Genomic DNA, 22059 nt, shown 5'->3' with positions numbered 1-22059 from the left:
TCGTCGATTGAGATCATGGCCCAAAAGGAGAATGAAGGAGATATCTCATGGCTGCACACCTTCTTCCGGGATATCTTGCTATATAAGGAACTTCGGTGACATGTGTCAGTCTCTTTTTGCTCATCAAAACGTCATCGAGTGGTCAACGTCAACATTAGTGAAAGTGAAGTAGAGTAATTGTAGTTTAAAATTATTGAAATACACGTTATTAAGTTAATAAATTGAGTTTCGGATAACAAACGCGCGCGAGTGTATTACTTGGTGAATCACTTACCTGCTCTGGTCGTCGGTCGTCCGAAAGTCGATCCTGGAGCCTGAAAAGGAAAGCTGTTCCCACCTGTGCCTGTCTCGTCCTGGAATCCTGCCCCGAAGGTAACTCCGCCGCTGCTCGCTGTGCCTGTCGTCAGTTGTATAGAAGTTTATTTTACGTTATTTCAACACAACGTTAGAATTACGTAAAATACACTTCTATACAACCAAAACTTGCGCTGTCGTAACTCTATTATAACATGTGTGTTGCTTGGGGATTTAAATGCTAACCCCTTTGCCCCCTTCACCCTGGTGCTTCTCCAATGGACACCAACAGTAAATCTGTTTCGACGTCCCCCCGCCTCAAGGCCTACCCTCCCGACTTTGGCGGGCCATATGTTGTTTTCTTCCGACCCAAAGGCAAACGTTTGAACACCGTTCAAATCAGCAAGGATCTGACTAAGCGGTATTCTTCCGTTGTCTCCATTGACATGGTCGGTACAACTAAGCTTCGGGTGACAGTAGGCGACCGAAAACACGCTAATAAGATTGTGGCCTGCGAGTTGTTTACTCTTGAGTATTTCGTTTACCTTCCGAGCGCGTCGATAGAGATTTCGGGGAAGGTCGCCGACGCATCTTTGACCTGCGAAACGATCATGCAAGGCTGTGGTCGTTTCCATTGTTGAATGGTAGGTACATTCTTGGAAGTGCATCACACAGCTCAGTGAGGAGCTAGGTATCAACTGGTAGGTAAAGTATGATGGAAATGAATTGTAAATAAGTTATACCTAGATTGAATAAAGGAGAGACACTGCGCTGGTAGCGATATCAGTCAGTGCCTGGGTTTGGAGAACAAAGCCTCGCCTGTGTTTTTATTTCCAACAGGTTATGGGCCCAGGGACGCCCTGGCGGTGGTTCGGGAAGCGAGGAGACTAAGATGCGGTACCATCCAATATCCGATTAGGTATCAAGATGCGATGAGGACTGGTGCCAATAGTCGTTGAGATACCAAGAGGCGGTGAGGATCTAGTATCTTGAGGGACCTGCGCTGGAACCAGGAGGTCGAGGCAGAGGGTGCTGGCTGATCGGGACGCTGGAGCTGGATGGCGGGAAGGTACTCGGATGAAGCTTGGAGCCAGGAGGAGCTTGGAAGCAAAGGTAGCTCGGTAGTGTAGAGCAAAGGTGCTATTAGGAGCTCGGCGGGCTTTGGATCCAGGAGGAGTACGGTGACCAGATATGCTCGGGACGCGTCGGATCTGCGCGTGTGATGAGGAGGAGTGTTGAATGGTAGGTACATTCTTGGAAGTGCATCACACAGCTCAGTGAGGAGCTAGGTATCAACTGGTAGGTAAAGTATGATGGAAATGAATTGTAAATAAGTTATACCTAGATTGAATAAAGGAGAGACACTGCGCTGGTAGCGATATCAGTCAGTGCCTGGGTTTGGAGAACAAAGCCTCGCCTGTGTTTTTATTTCCAACATCCATAACCCTTCTCTACCTCCTGTCCAGATACTGGATTGCCGGCAACTGCATTCGGTATCCCAGGAGGGCGAGAAGAAGGTTTACACACCATCTGAAGAATTTTCTGTGACCTTCTCCGGATCTGCATTACCAGATCTGCTGGTGATTGGCAAACTTCGGCTACCTGTGAGGCTGTATGTACCGAAGGTAATGAATTGCATCAATTGCAAGCAGCTGGGCCACACCGCCTAGTACTGCAGCAATAAACCTCGCTGTGCAACATGCGGGGAGAGACATGTGGACGGTGCGTGTAAAACGCCGCCCAAGTGTGTTTATTGTGGTAGCGACCGTCCACACGATCTCAATGTTTGCCCGAAGTACATACAGCGAAAACAACATCAAAAACGATCGTTGCAGCAGCGTTCAAGGCGAAGCTACGCCGAAATGCTGAGAAAAGCTGCTCCGGTCGTTGAATCACGCAACATCTACTCGTCTTTGTCTCTCGATGATCAGGGCTCTGACTCTGAGGTCGGGGACGGGGTTCCCTTTGTTTTTAAGGGTGAAACGAGGAAACGGGTGAGGCTCCAGAGACCCACCAAAAAACCTCGGAATCTGCCTAGCAGTGACCCCCAACCGACCGTGACAAATTCTAAGAGTGTTAAAAAAGGTAACAAACGTTCACCTCCTGGATTCAAAATCCAAGATGAACGAGACTTTCCTTCGCTCCCGGGAACATCAAAAATCCCAGATGTCCCAATTTTTTCGACTTCTCAGCCAGAGGGACAGCATTCGGAGAACCAGGAACAACCTCTTGGTGCTCCGATGTTTACGCTTTCTGGCATCGTAGACATCGTCCTTAACTTCTTTAATGCTTCTGACTCAGTGAAGAGCATTGTCAAAGCACTTCTTCCTTGTGTGTTTCCTCTTTTGAAGCAGTTGGCTTCTAAAATGCCCCTCCTTGCGACATTCGTATCTTTCGATGGCTAATTTAACCACCGAGGTCGAAGATATGATTTCTGTGCTACACTGGAACTGTCGTAGTATCGTACCAAAATTAGACTCTTTCAAATTTTTAATTAACAATTTACAATGCGATGTTTTTGCGCTATCCGAAACATGGCTGACACCCGATGTAACCTTACCTTTTTCCGATTTCAACATTATCCGCCCGAATAAAAAATACAGTAGGAAAACCGAACGTTGTATTGTAACAGTACTATTTAAACCATATTTTTACAATAGACACCACTGTAAAAATAAAAATACAAAAACAATAAAATGTAATGTAGAACCCAATACAGTATATTGTAAATAAGATTTTTACAATATACTATACGGGTGGTTAAGTATCGTAACAATATAAAAAAATATTTTTCTCCATATATATTTTTTTGCAAAACCATACAATATATTGTAAATGAATTGTTATAAATACTGATACGTGGGTTTTAATAAACCGTACATTGTATGGTACACATATGGTTTCAAACAATAAAATGTACCGTAAATATATTGTTTTCAATTGTAGTTTCACTACTGGTTATACATTTAATTAAATGGTTTTGAAGTGGTTCTCTTTTGTTATGTTGTATTGGTTTACATTACATAAACCATATAATGTTATATTATCTTGTCATTTTCCGCCTGTTAATGGCATCTTAGGCTTACTAGCATTATGAGAATGCGCTTTGGGAATTCTCCAGAGCGTTTTGGATAACCCTTCATATTGGATCGCCCACGTCTAAGTTTGAGTCGAGGTCTGAGTAGTCTCTGATTGCATTAACAGTTGAAGCTTAGGCTCCCATGCCCCACCAGCCAGATAACTGGGTTTCGCAAACTAAGCATTATTTGTGGCAACACTTTGAGCGGCATGATGGAACTATGCCGAGCGCGCTAAGTATTATTAGACCACTAATGTAGTTGCATGAAGTGGGTGACGAGGTACATAAGTATCATTACAGCGTGCTTAACCGTTTTTGCAATATTGAGGCTCCAGTTTGACCAAAGATTGAAATACACGGGGAAATACATAACAACTCATAAGAAAACTGCGAGGAAAACTGTCAAGTTCGATTCAAGTATAAGTTAGGTTAAAAAGCGAACCCACAGACGAACCTATATTAGAATTTCTTTCAGTATTCAGTCCAGTCCATATGTTAAAGATGGCTCTACGATAAAGTACGTCAATCGTATTCCTCTCATCACACTCTACATACCTAGTCCACCATATCTCTTGGATCTGCAGTTCTTAAGAGATCTGGTTTACTACTTATTTAAACATTTTATTGACTTTAATTAATGATGATGATTAACCTGGGCTTGTTAGGGGAATATCCGTAAGTAAAAAAAAAATCGCGTTAAGTACTGTTCCTTTGATTCTTAGTGGAATTCAAAGGAACAGTACACTGGGAAAAAAATCTTCATTCCTTCTATGTGTCCGGGACATGGATTTTTGTTGGATTTTTGCAATGGGGGTAAACAAATGTTTTCCATTAGTGCGACTCATACTTTTGATGAGGCACCATACAGCAGCAACTCATACAATTTAGAGCACATACTATTCATGCGCTAATTTGCCTGCGTAATCGAGTATTGGTTGCATATACTTTGGATGTGGTTTGGCACATGGATATTTGCCATTAAGTATGAGGCAATTTTCCTGAGTGTACTTAACGCGATTTTCTTTTTACTCTTAAATTGATGTTTCAACTTATTCACTTTTTTCTTTCCTTTCCTTTGCATCAAAAAAGTCACAAACATCAACAAAACAAAGCACGGAAAAAATCTAAAACTGAATAAATAATTAATAATGCACGGAAAATAATGTTTCGGAAAAGTGAATGGTTCAAACGTAAGAAAAACAGTATAATATATTGTTACATAAAAATCGAATGTAAATGTATAGTAGCTACAATGTGCGAAGGTTTTAGTGAACCATTTCATTACAATATACATTATTGTAGCTGGTACACTGTATGGTGCATGAATGGTTTTCACCAAACACCCTATGGTTAGTTTTTATCCGGGCGTCTTGATCGGTCCGACTCGTACGGAGGGGTGCTTTTAGGGATCAAAAAGCAGCACTCATTTTACAGAGTCGATTTTCAACCGATGACAGGCATCGAAGCCGTTGCATGTGAGGTGACAATCCGAGGTAAAACCCTCAGTGTTGCCTCCATATATCTTCCACCGAGAACTGCGATATCTCGCAGGGATCTCGCCCACATCTGCTCGGTTATGCCTGAGCCACGGCTGCTCATGGGAGATTTCAACTCCCATGGTACAGGCTGGGGGGAACTGTACGATGACAGCCGTTCAACTTTGATATATGACCTCTGCGACGACTTCAACATGACAATTTTGAACACCGGAGAAGTTACGCGAGTGGCACCTCCAGCTAAAGATGGCAGTCCTAGAGACAGCCGATTAGACCTCTCAATCTGTTCGAGCTCACTATCGCTGGAGTGTACATGGAAGGTTATCCAGGATCCCCATGGTAGTGATCACCTTCCGATCGTTGTTTCTATTTCCAATGGTTCACGTCAACCTCCATCTATTGACATTTCCTACGACCTCACGAAACACATTGACTGGGGAAAGTACGCGGAAGCAATTATCGACGGTGAGCAATCGGTAGAAATTCTTCCACCGCGGGAAGAGTATCAGTTTCTATCAGAACTGATCATCAGTAGCGCGCTGCAAGCACAACGTCGGCCAGTTCCAGGTCCTTCGACTCGCAGGAAACCCCCCAATCCGTGGTGGGATAGCGAGTGTACAGAAATCTATCGCGAGAAATCCGCTGCGTTCAAAGAGTTTCGGAAACGTGGTTCGGTTGAAAACTTTAAGCGGTACGTTTCCCTTGAAAGCAAGTTCAAGAACTTGATCAAGGCGAAGAAAAGCGGTTACTGGCGTCGGTTCGTCGAGGGTTTATCGCGCGAGACATCAATGAGAACTCTTTGGAACGTCGGGAGAAGAATGCGTAACGCGTCGTCGGTAAACGAGGATCGAGAAAGCTCTCCTCGGTGGATTCTCAAGTTCGCAAAAAAAGTTTGTCCAGATTCCGTACCCGTGGAGCGAATAATTCGGGATGTTTCCGAGGATAGGGACGACATGGATAGGCCGTTTTCGAATTCTCATTTGCTCTTCTTTCATGTAACAATTCCGCTCCAGGAATGGATCGAATTAAGTTCAACTTGCTTAAAAACCTCCCCGACGTCGCTAAGAGGCGCTTGTTGAACTTGTTCAATCAGTTCCTGGATAACAACATCATTCCGGATGATTGGAGGCAAGTGAGAGTGATAGCTATTCAAAAACCCGGGAAACCCGCGTCGGATCATAATTCGTACCGTCCAATCGCGATGTTGTCTTGTCTACGGAAGTTGTTAGAGAAGATGATTCTCTTTCGACTGGACAAATGGGTTGAATCGAATGGCATGTTGTCTGATACACAATTTGGTTTCCGCAGAGGCAAAGGAACGAACGACTGTCTTGCGTTGCTTACTTCAGAAATTCAGCTTGCCTTTGCTCAAAAGCAGCAAATGGGCTCAGTGTTTTTGGATATTAAGGGGGCTTTTGATTCAGTTTGTGTCGATGTTCTCTCCGACAAACTACACGGAAGTGGCCTTTCACCAATTTTGAACAACTTTTTGTATAGTTTGCTGTTTGAGAAGCAGATGAGTTTTACTCATGGCGACTTGACAGTTTCACGAATTAGCTACATGGGTCTCCCCCAGGGTTCATGTCTAAGCCCCCTTCTTTACAATTTTTATGTTAGAGACATAGATGATTGTCTCATGGAAAATTGCACGTTAAGACAGCTTGCGGATGACTGTGTTGTTTCTATAACGGGATCAATAGCAGTCGATCTACAAGGACCACTACAGGATACTTTGGACAATTTGTCTACTTGGGCTCTCAAGCTGGGTATCGAATTCTCTCCGGAGAAAACTGAGATGGTTGTCTTTTCTAAAAAACACAAACCGGCAAAGTTTCCGCTCCATCTGATGGGTAAGACAATCACTCATAGCATGTCTTCTCAATATCTCGTCTGGTTCGACTCCAAATGCACCTGGGGGAAGCACATTGTGTATCTGATGCAGAAATGACAAAAGCGAATCAACTTTATGCGAACTATTACCGGAACATGGTGGGGAGCACATCCGGAAGATCTGATCAGGCTGTACCAAACAACCATTCTGTCGGTTTTAGAATACGGTAGCTTCTGTTTTCAATCCGCGGCGAAAACACACTTGCTGAAGCTTCAACGGGTTCAGTACCGTTTGTAGTGTATATAGCGAAGTATAGAATAATGCTCAACTCTTCATTTGAAAATTTATTCTAGTGCATTTGATAACACTGACAGTTGACATAACGGATCAGTGAAATGACAGATGCGACGAATAAGAAAAAAAAAATCGACGAAGCAAGCGAAGCGTTACGCCTCCTCGGTTTTCGCTTACTCGTTCTTCTTTCGACGGATTTTGAGACGAACGGACGTGTTCGTGCGGCACTCCGTACCCGCGGAGATTTAGCTTGGATTTCGATTCACGACAATGGCGTAGCCGGTAGAACGTGGGACTACCTGAGTTATGTAAGTATAGAGCTGGACTTTTCCAGAACGAAAAGTTCTGGGGCAAACCAGTAAAACGCGGTTATCGTGGAAAAAAGTGTGTTTCAGTCAGTGCGAGTGAAAATGTGCTCTTGGAGGTGCGAGAGAACGCCGAAAAGACAAATATTGTGTTAGCCGGTGCGAGAGGACGCCGTGCTAAATGTTAATGTTTTGCAAGTGCGAGAGGTCACCTAGCAAAAACAAAAGAAAAGTTATTTGCCGGTGCGAGAGGACGCCGTGCAGAAAAAAAAGTTGTTTCGCAGGTGCGAGAGGACACCTAGCAAAAAAAAATGTATAAGGCATTTTATGAGACGTTTCAAATCAGCTGTTTTTTGAATGTTTACCAGCTTTGAAGTCCAACCGGTGGGCCCATTTATTTACATTTTTGCTAGCATAACATGTGGTACAGGCCCATTCAATAAATGGGGTTCGTTTATCTGCAAAAATGCGTCAATCCGCCCACTATAATTAATATCCGTAGACTGTGGTGATGTTTTTTTCATCTGCTAGTGACATCATGCAGCTCGGGGGATTGATACATGCCACATTAGGAATCGAAACATCTCTGCCAGCAAAAATCTGATTGGCGCTCACCACATGTTAAGCTACTTTTCGCGAAAACAAAAACATCAAACGTAAACAATAACAATGAGCGGCCCACTGGTAGAACGTCTCGTAAAATAGCTTATTAGCCGGTGCGTGTAGACGCCATGCCAAATGAAATTCCTACGCTGATGGGAACTTAGCGAAAAGAAAACTGTTTGCTGGTGTGACTGGACGCTGTGAAGGAAGAGGCTTTTTCGCAAATGCAAAAAAGAGCCCAGCAATCAATTCTGAAGAAAGCCTGGTGAACAAAAAAATCGAACAGAAAAGTGAAATAATTATTGAAAGAGAATCGAAAAAAAAAATGATGGTCCACATTTGAACTGAAGTTGGAACATTGGCTGGGATTTGATTAAGCTTCAAGTAGTTAGGAATTGAACAGGATTGAATTCGAATTAGATTAAGAGTAGAATTTGAATTCAAATTGGTTTGCAGTTAGATTTAGAATTGATTTGCATCGGAGTTGAATTTAACTTGGACAAGATTGAATTTGAATTGGATTATAATGGACTACATATGGAATGAGTTGAGTTGAATGGTATATGGATTGGATTTGAAATTGATTTGGAATGAATTTGGATTAGATTTGGTTTTGAGTTGCATTACATTTCGATTGGGTTAAGACTGTATTATAATTGTTCTAAGTGGTTTCTTATTGCCAACCGATTGAGATTGAATCCGAAATGAATTTTGACTTGATTTGGATTGAATTTTGGGTTTGGTTTGGAATTGAGTTGGTTTTATGTTGGAGATACATTTGATTGTATTTGATTTAGTTTGGATTGGCTTTGAATTGGATTTGGATTGGATCTGCATTGGATATGGATTAGATTGAATTTAAATTAGAATTAAATTAACTTAAAGTAGATTAATTAGATATGAATGGAACTTGGATTAAATTTGGATTTTGTTTGAATAGGATAGAATTCTGATTGTTTTCGGATTGGATTCTAATTTGATTTAGATTAAATTTGAATAATATTCAGATTGGCTTTGATTTGAACAAGATATGGAATGGGTCTGGATTGAATGTAGAAAGCATTTGACTTGAATTTAAATTAGATTCATATTGGATATAAATTGTATTGAGTTTGAATTGTTTTTTTTGGACAGCATATGCATGATTGGACTTATATTGGATATGTCAATGATGTAGATTGGATTGAATTTGGACTAGATTCGAATTGAAGTTGGATCAGAATTAATTGGAATTAGAATCGGATTGAAACTGGTTATGAATTGAACCTCGATTAGATTTGTATAGGACTTGGTTGAGATTTGGTTTTGATTTGCAATTAATTTCAATTTGAATTGGATTGTATTTATCGTGATTGCGTATTTCATTGGAGTTTGACTGGATTTTGATTAAATTTGAATTGGGCTTGGATTCCAAATCGATTTTGTTTGATATACATTGAATTTTGACTTGATTGGGATTGAATTTATATTGGATTTATATTGGATACAAAATTAATTTAATTTGTATTGGTGTCGGATCGGATTCGAATTTGGATTGAAGTAGGATTGGATATTGATGGAATTTAGATTGCATTCAGATTGGATTGAATTTTGATTAGAATTAAATTAAACTTGGATTAGATTTGGATTGCAATTGTTTCGGGTTTAAATTGAATTATTGGATTCCGATTTCGTTGGAATTGGATTGACATTTGACTTTGAATAAATTTATCCAATTTGAATTTTGATTGAATTTGAATTGCATTGAGAATAAACTTGTATTACATTTGGCTTGGATTAGAATTAAATTTTGAATGCATTTTGAATTCATTGAGATTGGACTGGGTTTTGATTTAATATTGATAAGTTTCGGTTTTCATTTCAATTAAAATTAAATTTGAAGTGGATTTCATTTCATTTATTTCATTCATCCAATATGAAAATTGAATGTGGATTGAAATGAGAACAAATTTGTATTGAATTTGAATTGAGTTTATATTTAACTTTGATTTGGATATGATTTGGTATGGATTTGTATTTTATGTCAACGGATTGAACAAAGCATGGTTCATGGGTTATGTTACACTGTGATTTTTTTTTAATTTGAACACCAATATTTCTTTAATCTGATTTCATAATAAGAGTAGAGGAGGGGGATAATGTAGTGTATATAGCGAAGTATAGAATAATGCTCAACTCTTCATTTGAAAATTTAAGTATAAAATTGCTTAGTTTGAAATTGCAAATTTATTCTAGTGCATTTGATAACACTGACAGTTGACATAACGGATCAGTGAAATGACAGATGCGACGAATAAGAAAAAAAAAATCGACGAAGCAAGCGAAGCGTTACGCCTCCTCGGTTTTCGCTTACTCGTTCTTCTTTCGACGGATTTTGAGACGAACGGACGTGTTCGTGCGGCACTCCGTACCCGCGGAGATTTAGCTTGGATTTCGATTCACGACACCGTTGTCTTCGGATTGCGTTAGGTTGCATGAACTCAACTCACACTATGAGTTTAGAGGTACTCGCTGGTGTACAGCCTCTGACAGACCGCTTTGCGGAGTTATTGTTCCGGTTCCTCATCCGATGCGAGGTTGTGAATCCATTGGTCATAGAAAATTTCGAAAAGCTGCTCGAACAGAACCCTCAAACTCGTTTTATGAGTGTGTACTACTGGTACATGACGCTGGAGGTAAGCCCATCTCCGGTTAACACCAATCGTGACAACTTCTCAGACTTCGACAGTTCCTCTGTGGATTTTGATCTCTCTATGAAGGATGAGATCACCGGTATACCGGAATCTTTTCGTTCCATAGGTATTCCACAAATTTTTGCAAGTAAGTTCGGGCATGTTAGCGGGGACAGACAGTTCTTCACAGACGGTTTGAAAACCGATGATTCGAGTGGTTTCGGTGTCTACAACGAATTTCATAGCGCCACCTACATGCTTCAAAAGCCATGTTCGGTATACATTGCTGAGCTAGCGGCTATATACTACACCTTAGAGTACATTCGCACTCTTCCACCTGAGCACTACTTCATTTTTACCGACAGTCTAAGCTCTCTGGAGGCTGTTCGGTCAATGAAACCGATGAAGCACTCAGCCTACTTCCTGAATGGAATACGCCAAGTCTTGAGTGCTTTGTCCAAACGCTCATACATCATCACCATAGCTTGGGTCCCTTCACATTGCTCAATTCCGGGCAATGAGAAAGCGGACTCTCTGGCTAAGGTGGGCGCTAGCGGAGGCGATATTTACGAGCGTCAAATCGCCTTCGACGAATTTTTTGCATTGGCCCGTCAGGAAACCTTGATCAGCTGGCAACACAAATGGAGAGATGGAGAGATGGGTAGATGGTTGCACTCCATCATTCCACAGGTGTCGAAGAAGCCATGGTTCAAAGGGTTGGATTTAGGCCGCGATTTCATTCGTGTAATGTGTCGGCTGATGTCCAACCACTATTTGTTGAATGCACATACCTTCCGTATTGGGCTCTCAGAAAGCAATCTCTGTGTCTGTAGCGTAGCTTACCAGGATATCGAACATGTCGTGTGGGGATGCAATGAGTATCGTGAGGTCAGATCTGAGCTGCATGAAATTCTCCGGGTCCGAGGAAAACAACAGAAACCCGTTAGAGAAGTGTTGGCAGGACTTGATTTGGAATACATGAACCTGATTTACCAGTTTTTGAAACGTGTTGATGTCAGAGTTTGATGTAGTACGTTCCTTGTTTTCGTTGTCCGCCTTTTGGTTTTGTTGTTCGCCCCTGTCTGTCGTCACCCCCCTTCCGTTTGTCCTCTTCTTGTCGTTTTCTACCGATAAAGTCCTTTCTTTTTGGTTCCGTTACAGATATGGACAATTTGTCCCATCAATGTTTTAGTATAAGTTAGCAAATAATTTAGTTTTAAAACCCATAAATCCCTCCTTCCCAATTTTATTTTTTCTTCTCAATCCTTAACCTTGAAACAGCCGCGAGTACTTCGGCTTTCCAAACTAACATAGTTTTAAGGCAGTAATAAATTGTAAAATGTAAAATCATTGTAAAAAAAACAAAAGATTTCGGCTCAGTTATGCAGTTAAATCTCTCTGCCCGTAGCCAGAGGGGGCCGTGGTCAAGATTATCAATAATTAAGAGTTCCAGAAAAAAATCTAAAGAAATAAACCATTCGAATTATTTAGGATTTCATCCACAGTTATCAAACTTGGTTTCCACATAAACCACAAAGCCAAGTATCTAAATCTCTAAGAGTACCACTTCAATCTTATCATAGAATTTTACACCTAATAAGAAGCTTGGTTGAAATTCTAAATTGTGTGATTCTTATTCATGGAAAAATAACATGCCAATTTTCCGGACATTCCTCGCACGATTCCTTCAGAAATTTTTACAGATACTTCTGCAAGGATGCATCGACGAATTCCTCCAGCAGTTATCCCATAGCTTCCATCATGGATTTATATAGAGTGTTCTTCTAGAACTCCTCTAGGGACCAGCCATTCCTCCTGGAATTTCCCATGGGATATATTTAGAGGTTCCTCCAGTGATTGTGCCACAGCTTTTTTGTGGGTTCCTTCAGGAATTTTACCAGAGATCCTTTTAGGGTTTTCTGCAGGTATTTCTTCTGAGATTTATCCACGGATTTCCCCATATATTTTTTTCAAGAATTCCGCTAGAGATTGCTAAAATAATCCCATATGAAATGATTCGAAATTTTTGTAAGAGTTTCTTCCTGTTTTTTTTTTACAAAATTTTACCAAAAAATATTCAAAAATCCATTCAAGAATTCCTTAAAAAAATTATACAAAAAATCTCTAGAAGTTCATCTAAGGATGCCTTCAATGATTCGTCCAAAAAACACTGCAGACGTGGATTCCTTTTCTAGGTATTTCTTCGTTAAGAAAGCTCTCTTAGGATTTCCTTAGGAATTTTTCATGGTATTGCTTCCGTTACCCCTAAAGAAATTTCTTCAGAAATACTTGCATTCAAGAATTCCCCCAGAGATTCACTCGGGAATTCCTTCTGTATTTTTTTCAAAAACAACATCAGGAATTATTTTAACGAATTTCTCCTAGGAACTCTTGCTGGGATTTCTTTAGGAATTCCTCCCGGAATTCATTCAAGAACTGCACCAGGAATAATTACTTCATGACTTCTTCCATGAACTGTTTCGAGATTCCCTTAGGAATTCATCTTGGGATTGCTTCCGGGATTCCACCCGGGGGTTTCTTCAGGAATTCCTCCAGGGATTCCTTTTGGAACTGCTACAGGGATGCCTACAGGAGTTCCTTCGCGAACTCTTCTAAGGATTTCATCAGGGTTTCTTCGAGAGTTCCTTCTGTGATTTCTTCAGTTTCTCCTCCTGGGAATTCATCGGAAATTTCTTTTCGAATTCCCTCATGAATTCTTCCTGGGATACCCCCCAGAAATTTCTCCAGGGATTCCTCCAAGAATTACTCTAGGAATTCCACCGCGAATTTAACCCTCTAATACCCAACCCCGCCTTTAGACAGGGTATAGTTTGAGCATTTTTTTAATTTTTATTTTGTGGACAATCTAAATTTTTATATTTTTGGCTGATATTTGGGACTGTTTTGTATATCTCAGAATGGTTTTTTGTGTCTAATTAGCTTTATTTACATTTTTTGAAAATCATCGAAAAATTGATGTTTTAGTCACTTTTTATAAGTCTTTGTTTATTTTGTATTAAACCGCTACAATTGACATATTTTAAATTTTTCCCAAATCATTCCAACATAGTAAAATAGTTTAAGGGGGTTGAATACACTCTTAAATTATTTTCCTTAAAATTACACGAAAAATAAAATTTTCCTTGAAAAAAACTAAAAATAAAAATATTTCAACAATAATCATGAAATCTCAAAATGTTTTCGTCTCAAAAAATCCCTATCCCAAATAGGCTTCTAGGAAAAATATAAAAGTGTAGGGATGTTACAAAATAAAAATTAGAAAAATCAAAAACCGAAATTCACAAAATCGAGAATTAAAAACAATCATCTTCCAAAACATGTTTGAATCGATTTTAGATGACGAAAAATGATGTTTAGATTAAAATAAAAAATTTGGGTATTAGAGGGTTAAGAATTCTCCCATGTATTCTTAAGGGAATTTTAGCTGGGATTCCTCTGAAAATTCCTTCAGAAATTCCAATAGAGATTCCTCTCTAGAAGTTCTACAGTTCATACCTAGAAACCTACAGGCTTTACTCCAGAAATATCTTCAGGGGTTTCCTCAAAGCATTCCTCCAGGGATTCCTCTTTTAAATGCCTGTGAATATTCAAGAAATTCCTCCAGAGATTTCTATAGGGATTCCTCTTGGAATTCTTCAGGGATTCTTTTAGGAATTCATTCAAGGATTTCTGCAAGAGTTACTCTAAGGATTCCTCCGAGAATTTATGTAGGGATTCTTCCAGGAATCCCTCCTAGAATTTATGCAGGGATTCCTCAACGAATTTCTATAGAGTTTCCTCCAAGAATTTGTCTATAGATTCCTTAAGGAATTTCTAGAGGCATGTCCACAGTAATTCTTTCAGGAATTGCTCCAGGAATTCTTCTAGGAATTCCTTTAGAAAAACCTTGAGGGATTGCGCTCAGGATTGCTCCAGGAATATTTCCAGGTATTCCTTCAGGAGTTCCTCCAAGAATTCCTCCAGGGATTTCTATTGAGATCTCTATATGCATTCCATCAGGAAATCCTCCATGGATTTCTCAGGAATTGACTCCCTTAAGAATTTCTCCAAGAATTGTAACCTTCAAAGAAATTTCCATCATAAAATCTGCCCTTTGGTGTGCTTTGCCTTATGATCATAACAACAATGTTAATAAATTTCATGCAAAATGAAATTTTGTATTGTTTAAATAATATCGATTAAAAATACAAATTTTAGAACCCTATTGCCCATGGAAATAAAACGAAAAAATCAAATAGGACATACGAAGATAGGTAGCGTCAGCTTGACTCGCATACTCGGCTTTTTTTAACCTAAAAAAAAAAAGACACTACACCTTCTTCAGTCAGATGCTGCACAGACTGAACATTACCACTAACACGAGACAACGGACAACACACATAACACCCAGTGGCCCAATGGAGAATTTTCCGTTTGACGAAAAGTTTTCCCCGACTGGAGCGGGAATCGAACCCGCACTCCGAGGCTTACGAAACGCCTAGACGACTGACGCCGCTAACCGCACGGCCACGAAGCCCATAACCCATAACCCGGCCGAAGCCCATAACCAAGACCAGCACTCAACTGTTCGAAGCCAGCAATGTGTGAGGAATTCCTACGATTCTTATTGGGAAATTATGTGTGCGTGGAACCAATGCATGATCCGATAGGAGGGAAATCTACCCAAAGGGGATAAAAATCCCTTTGCATCCACCATATCTCTTGATCCTGGGAAGCATCGAAAAGTGTTCAGAGTGCTATTTCAAAAGTTATGTTTAGGCTAGGCTAGTGACACGTTACAATATCAGCTCGCTAATCGTTAAATTCGATTCCTTCAGAAATTTCCCCAGGAATTCGTCCCGAAATTTATCCAGAAACCATCCCAAAAATTCCTCTAGGGATCTGGATCTCCAAGATCTCCTCCAGAGATTCCTCCAGAAATTCCTTCAGGGATATCTTCAGGAATGTTTTAAGTAATTCCTCCAGGAATTACTCCAAGAATCCCCTTATGAATTCCTCCAAGGGTTCTTCCAGGGACTTCCAGGGACCAAAAATTGCTTCAGGAATTCTTCCTGGAATCCCTCCAGAAGTTTCTCTAGCAATTCACCCAGGGATTGCTCCGAGAATTCCTCCAGAAAATTCCTCCAAGAATTCCTCTAGGGAATTCTTCAGGAATTCCTCTTGAAATTTCTCAGAGGATTCCGCCAGGAATTTGTCCAGAAGTTCCTCCAGGATTTCCTCCAGAGATTCCTCCAGGAATTGCTTCAGGAATTCCTCCAGGGATTTTTTAAAGAACTCCTTCAGGGATCCCTCAGGTATCGCTCCAGAAATTTCTCTAGAAATTCATCGAAAGATTTATTCAGAAATTTCTTCAGAGAATCCTCCCGGAATTACTCAGGGAATCTTCCAGAAATTTCTCCAGGAATTCATCCAGGAATGTCTTAAGGAATTTTCAAGAAATCCTCATTGCTTCAAGATTTTGTTTAAAGAATTCCTTCAGGGATCCCTTCAGGAATTCTTCCTACAATTTCTCAAAGGATTCCTCCAGAAATTCCCCCTCTAAGAGATTCCTCTAAGAATTGCTTCATGGATTCATCCAGAAATTCTTCTGAGGAGTTCTCCAAGAATCCTTTCAGATATGTCTCCAAAGATTTCTCCTGGAATTCATCAAGAAATTCTTCTCGGAATTGCTCCAGAAATTTCTTAAGGGATTGCTCCCAGATTTCCTCTAGAGATTACTCCAGGAATTCTTCCAGAAATTCATTCCTATAAGAATTCCTCTAGGGATTTCTTCAGTAATTCTTACATGGTCTCCTCCTTAAATTGCTCCCTCAGGAATTCCTCCTGAGATTTCTCCAAGCATTTTTCCAGGGATTGCTCCGAGAACTCTTCCACGGATTGCTCCAGGAATTCCTTCGGTGATTCTTTCAGGAATTCTCGGAATCTCTTTAAAAAATTATTTAGGGGTTCCTTTGGAAAATTTCAGAAATCTTTCCATCATCTTTTTCAGGGGTGCACCCAAGAATATCTCCAGGATTACCTGAAGATTTCGAGGAACTCTTCCTGCGATTAGTATTGGAATTCTTCAAGATAATTTTAGATAAAAGCATACAGGAACCAGGAATTATCTCCAAAAAATCTTCTAGGAGTTTGTTCAGGAATCCATCCATAAATTTCTTCAATACCCCCTGCAGCTCCTGCAAAGAAATTCCTTCAGAAATTCGTCCTGCGATTTTTTCGGGAATATATCCTGATATTCTTTTTTTTTACTCCCAAGAAACCCTTCAAGAAGTTATCCATTGATTTTTTCAGGAACTCCTCTAGAGATTCCTATAGCAGTTTTTCCAGGGATGTTTTGAAGGGGATCCTTTAGAAAGCCCTTCAGACATTCTTCCAAAAAATTATCAATTGACTCCTTCAGAAATTCTCTCGGGAATGCCTCAAGGGTTTCCTTCATCGATTGTAGGATAGAATTTCTTCACGAATTTTATTAATGATCTCCTTCCGAATAGTGTATTCCTTCGGAAATTTCTCTTGGAATTTCTCGAAGAAGTTTCCTAAACATTTTCCAGGGATTCCTTCAGGAATCCTTACAGCATTTTCTTCAGGAGTTTATTCAGGGATTCCATCAGGATTTTTTGCAATAAGTTCTACAGCGCAGGTTTTGGTTGCGCAGAAGTCATTGAGACTTAATTTGAACAAATAAGTTCTAACATGCTAGAAGCGCATTCAGACATTTCTTCAGGGAACTCAGGGGCTCTTTTGGAATCCTCCCTGTTTCTTTCTCGTGTTTGTTAACGAGAGTGAGTGAAAAAAAAAGAAAAAGCTACGCACGCTAGAATTAGAATGGTTGTATTAAACTTGTTATTAAATTAAAAATGCAATATAAATAACTTAATGTTTACAATATCAATCTACTAACTAGTCTTCGTTTTCCTGGCGATTGCTGCTGGATCTCGTAAAGTTGCATTGAACTCATCTGTATAGTTTTCGCCCACCGTACAGCTGGTGTCGATTTTGAGATACGGTCCACAAACACCTGAAATTTCAACGTATCTTTAAATTCACTTCCCAACCAGTGACCCCAAAGCTACTTACGTGTCATGTTGGGCCACTCCGGCACTCCCTCGGCCCTCGGAACCCCCTCACAGGCAAACGAAGTCCACAGATCTACCACCCGTTTGGCAATCGCTGTGTCCGCATCGTTGAGCTTCGAAGCCTTCGGCGGGTACGGAAACAGGTACATCAGGTCATCGTTGTGATGAACTCCGCCGTCGAACGGAAACTGGTTTACGTCCACGCCGAATCCGAACCGGGTATGCTCGCCACGGTAGTCGAAGCTGTATAGGTAGGTGTTGTTCGGCTGATGTTTTGCGTTAGTTTGGGCCAGTTTAAGGGCGGGACCTTTCATCAGACAGGTGGCTGCCAGGTCGGAGAAGCTGGGGACCATCTTCGCGAGATTGCCTTCGACGAGTTGTGCTTGGTCGAAGAAGAGAGCAGTCTGAAGAGAGCTGGTTACGCCATTCGGATCGTCCATGCCCAAGATTTGGTTGACTACGTCGATCATCGAGTAGGAGTTGACGGCTTTGTTGCCCAGTAGCTTGCGTTGGGCCAGGACGAGAAATATATCGAGTAGTGCGAACGTTCCGTCGTGTTTCATTGTTCCGATCAGCAGAGGGAGATTTTTCCGCACAAGACCTTTTCTCATGGTGTGATATGGTAGGATCGGGAATAGACCGTTGGGACATTCGGTGACCAAACGACATCCACCGACATTGTCGATGCCCTTCTTTTGAATACCGATACGCTGTTACGGGGTGTAAAAATTGTTATCAAAAGAACGAAAACTTATAATAGGAAATACTTACGTAATGTTGAGCAAAAGCCTTAAGCAATTTGTAGGTGTCGAGCTCCAGCAAGAATGCTTCGATCTCTTCTAGCGTAGCGTTGGAATCGTATCCAGCTAGTTCTGCAATATGCCGAGCGTTTGCTTCTGGATTCTGATCGTAGCCCCAAGAAGCGAAACAGGATCCTGATTGTACGATCAGCTTGTGGAACAACTTTTCAGTATCGACGACCGGGCTGAACATCATTGCAGACATCATACAAGCTCCCGAAGACTGTGTCATAACGGTAACCTGATCTGGATCACCCCCAAAGTTGGCGATGTACTTCTGAACCCATTCCAAGGCAAGGATCACATCCAATACTCCGGCGTTACCGGGAATGTTCTCGCTTCTTGTAGACAGGAAACCCAGCGGTCCAAGTCGGTATTGTGGAACAACGAGGACTACATCTTTCTCCATTATGTAGTTGGGCGGGAAGTGACGAGCTGCTCCGTCGTAGAACATTCCCCCGTGGACATATACGATAACTGGCTTTTTAGCCTCGACGTTCTTCGTGTAGACGCAAAGGTTGATACAGTCCTCTTGGTTTTGCGCCAACTGCTCCGGAGTGTACTTCTTCATGCAGTAGTACACGGGAGATCCAAGTTTATAGGTGGACACGTCTTCAACTCCATTCCAGGGCTTCACCGGTACTGGAGGCTTAAACCGTTGTTCACCGTTGGCAGGTTCTCCGTAACGAATATTCAGGAACTGGAAAATGTTTGTACCACTCCAAGCCCCCTTAGTAGTCGATCCTTTCAGCTTTCCAAGTCCGGGAAGTTCAATCACTGGGTTACCATTCCCGTCAGTTGAGAAGAAAGCGACCGACATCGATGCTCTGTTCTGAAACACACTCTTCTGAAGGATTCCACTCCTGATCACAGCGCCACGAAACGAAGCCATCTTCGGTTCTCCGTAGACTACAGTTCAACGCACGAATACCCCAGAAAATAGCTGCCCTTGGCATTTATCGTCAAGTCACATCAGAAGAAAGTGTCCCCGATAAGCGAATCCATTCCGCCTAATTCGGACGGATTAGCAGGGTGCGTCTTTCGGATTTGTCCCTCCATTAGTAGATTGACGTGTCTGTGATATGGAGAGTGCAATCAAAGCCTTGAAATGACGTGGTCTTGGATGACGTAGATTACTTTTATTTTGCTGTTGTCGGGGAACAGTTCCGGCCGCGAAGCTCGGTCTTATCGCAGATTCGGAAGTAAAACGATTTTAATGCGAGCGTTTCGTTAACTCTTATTGTATTTATCGGTTTCTTAATCTAAGCTTAGCATATTTACAATTTTATCGAATTAACAATATTTGGTGGATCGTATTGTCGGGCTCATTTGCTCTTCGCTGCTCTTGCTGTTTCGTCTGCCACAACCGTAAGCTCATCTAAGAAATTTTGACCGATGCTGAACTGCTTGTTGATGTGAAGATACGGACCGTAGACATCTGAAACGAGGTAAGCGCAACTTCTAGTAATTGTTCGTTTGCTACAATCCCAAATGGATATTACCCTTGAAAACCGGCCACTCCGGTAGATCCTTCGATTTTGGAACTCCATCGATGGCGAACGAAGTCCACATGTCAACCATCTTTTTAGCGATTTCTGTATCCGGTTCGTTGAGCTTCGCATTTTCCGGGTACGGGAAGAGGAACAACAGGTCATTGGTGTGATGAACTCCTCCATCGAACGGAATCTTGCTGAGATCTTGGTCAAAGCCGAATCGCGTATGCTCGCCATAGTAATCGAAGCTGTATACGTAAGTGTTGTCCGGATTGTGTCGGCTATTGAATTGTGCCGAACGGAGAACCGTAGACTTTATGATGACCGCTCCACAGTACTATAATGAAGATTCGTGAGTTTGGTGTCTAGGCATATTAACCTTCGGATACCTACATCTATCAACCCTGGAATGAGTCGTCGAAGATCTCCAGATTTAAGATCGTCAATGTTGAACATCGATCTAGCGATCAACGGTGCCAACGTGTTACTGGTCTCTGTTGACGCGAGAATCCTTGGAACTTCTTCCAGAAGGTCATACTGCATGAACTGCTTGTTTGCGAGTAGCTTCTGATGAGCCAGTATAGCGAATATATCCACCAAAGCGAACGTGCCTTCGTGTTTGACTACTCCCGTCAGCATAGGTAGATTCTTACGACCACCGCCTCGCTTCATCACTTCGTATGGTGTTTTTGGAAAGATACCCGAAGGACCGCCGATCGTGAATCGATGTCCTCCGATGGAGTTGATGCCGTTGGGAGTTCCCTGCCACTGCAGAATCAGAGTAAAATATCAGTCTTTGAATGTTTAATATATCACAGCCCTATCCTTACCATATGTTGCGAAAACGACTTCAACAATGTATACGTATCTAGCTGAAGCAAAAACTTCTCCACCTCTTCCAGTGGTGCCTTCGCATCAAACCCTGCCCGTCTAGCGATATCCCTTGCATTACGTTCGCAGTTGAAATCCACCGACCAGCTGCTAGCCAGTCCAGCCCCGGAGTTCAGAATGACCTTGTTGAACAGGGACTCTTCCGCCACAGGACTGAACGTCAAGGCCGATATGATCGCAGCTCCAGCGGATTGTCCAAATGCGGTCACCCGCTCCGGATCGCCTCCGAAGTGTTCGATGTACTTTTGAACCCAACGGAACGCCAGCAGTACATCGCCGACTCCGGCATTGCCGGGAATGTTTTCCGTTTTGGTTGATAGGAAACCGAGTGCTGCCAGTCGGTACTGAGGAACCACTAGTACCACGTCCTTCTCCAGGAGATACTCTGGAGGGTGTTGAGCGGCACTGCCGCTGTAGAATCCTCCTCCATGGATGTAGACCATTACGGGTTTCTTTCCTGAAAGCTATACATCAAGAATAGTAAGAATTTCACATGGCTTGGAGAAATCCAAAATAACTTACATCCTTAGTGTACACGCACAGACTGATGCAATCTTCCAAATCATCCTCAAGCTGATCCTTGGGCATCTTTTTCAAGTCCCCATAATACGGTGAAGTACGATTACGTTTCGATACATCCCGTACGCCTTCCCATGGTTCAGCTGGAACGGGTGCCTTGAACCGGCGGTCCCCCGTGGCGGGTTCTGCGTACCGCACATTCAAGAACTGCTGGATCGGAACTCCGGTCCAGGCTCCCTTGGTGAGGGATCCTTTCAACTTGCCCAAACCGGGAAGATGCACAACCGGATGGTTTGGATCCGGTTCGGTCGAACAGGATCTGTTCTGAACCAGGTACGCCGATGTGGTGCGAGTTGGGGTCGCAAAGGACTTCTGAACGATTTGGCCGACATAACGGGTGAGGTGCTTGGAAAGTAACGGCATGGTGGAAAAGGTAATGCGTGATCTATGCGAGAGGATTTGAAGTAGTTAGTATGTGTCCTATATGTAAGGCATTTCTTGAGGGATATAAACTTTGTTAATGTGTTTTTCATGTTTTTTGTGTTATTATCTTTATTAACCCTCCAATAGTCGCGCTGTTGTATTTTGTACAACACGTTGATAAAAGCTCGTTTGCAGTACACAGCTCCAGCGCGGTACTGTCGGATGTAGGCGATCGCGCGAGTTACGGAAGGTTAACACATTT

At 41.8% G+C, this 22059-nt stretch overlaps 1 protein-coding gene across 1 annotated transcript; it reads right to left on the bottom strand.

Moving 5' to 3' along the window:
• Positions 1-1181: 1181 nt before the first annotated feature.
• On the bottom strand, positions 1182-21824 carry LOC115262796 (uncharacterized). The gene is made up of 10 exons (XM_062858066.1): positions 21378-21824; positions 20795-21319; positions 20358-20732; positions 19974-20301; positions 19805-19909; positions 18443-19380; positions 17673-18381; positions 17497-17613; positions 7172-7293; positions 1182-1505 (listed from the first exon to the last, which is right to left on the bottom strand). Exons 1-10 carry the CDS (start codon positions 21795-21797, stop codon positions 1182-1184), a joined length of 3963 nt encoding a protein of 1320 aa, XP_062714050.1. The 5' UTR covers positions 21798-21824.
• Positions 21825-22059: the final 235 nt, after the last annotated feature.

This window comes from Aedes albopictus, chromosome 3 (assembly GCF_035046485.1).
Source record: "Aedes albopictus strain Foshan chromosome 3, AalbF5, whole genome shotgun sequence".
Taxonomy (NCBI): domain Eukaryota; kingdom Metazoa; phylum Arthropoda; class Insecta; order Diptera; family Culicidae; genus Aedes; species Aedes albopictus.
The sequence above is the reverse complement of the archived record's forward strand: the minus strand, read 5'-3'. Positions and strand labels throughout refer to the sequence as shown.

Coding starts and splice junctions, on each gene's coding strand:
- LOC115262796 (XM_062858066.1), bottom strand. CDS start 21,797: ATGCCGTTACTTTCCAAGCACCTCACCCGTTATGTCGGCCAAATCGTT. Junction 20,733..20,794: donor AGTCGTTTTCGCAACATATG/GTAAGGATAGGG, acceptor CTGATTCTGCAG/TGGCAGGGAACTCCCAACGG. Junction 17,614..17,672: donor GGAGTGGCCCAACATGACAC/GTAAGTAGCTTT, acceptor TTGAAATTTCAG/GTGTTTGTGGACCGTATCTC.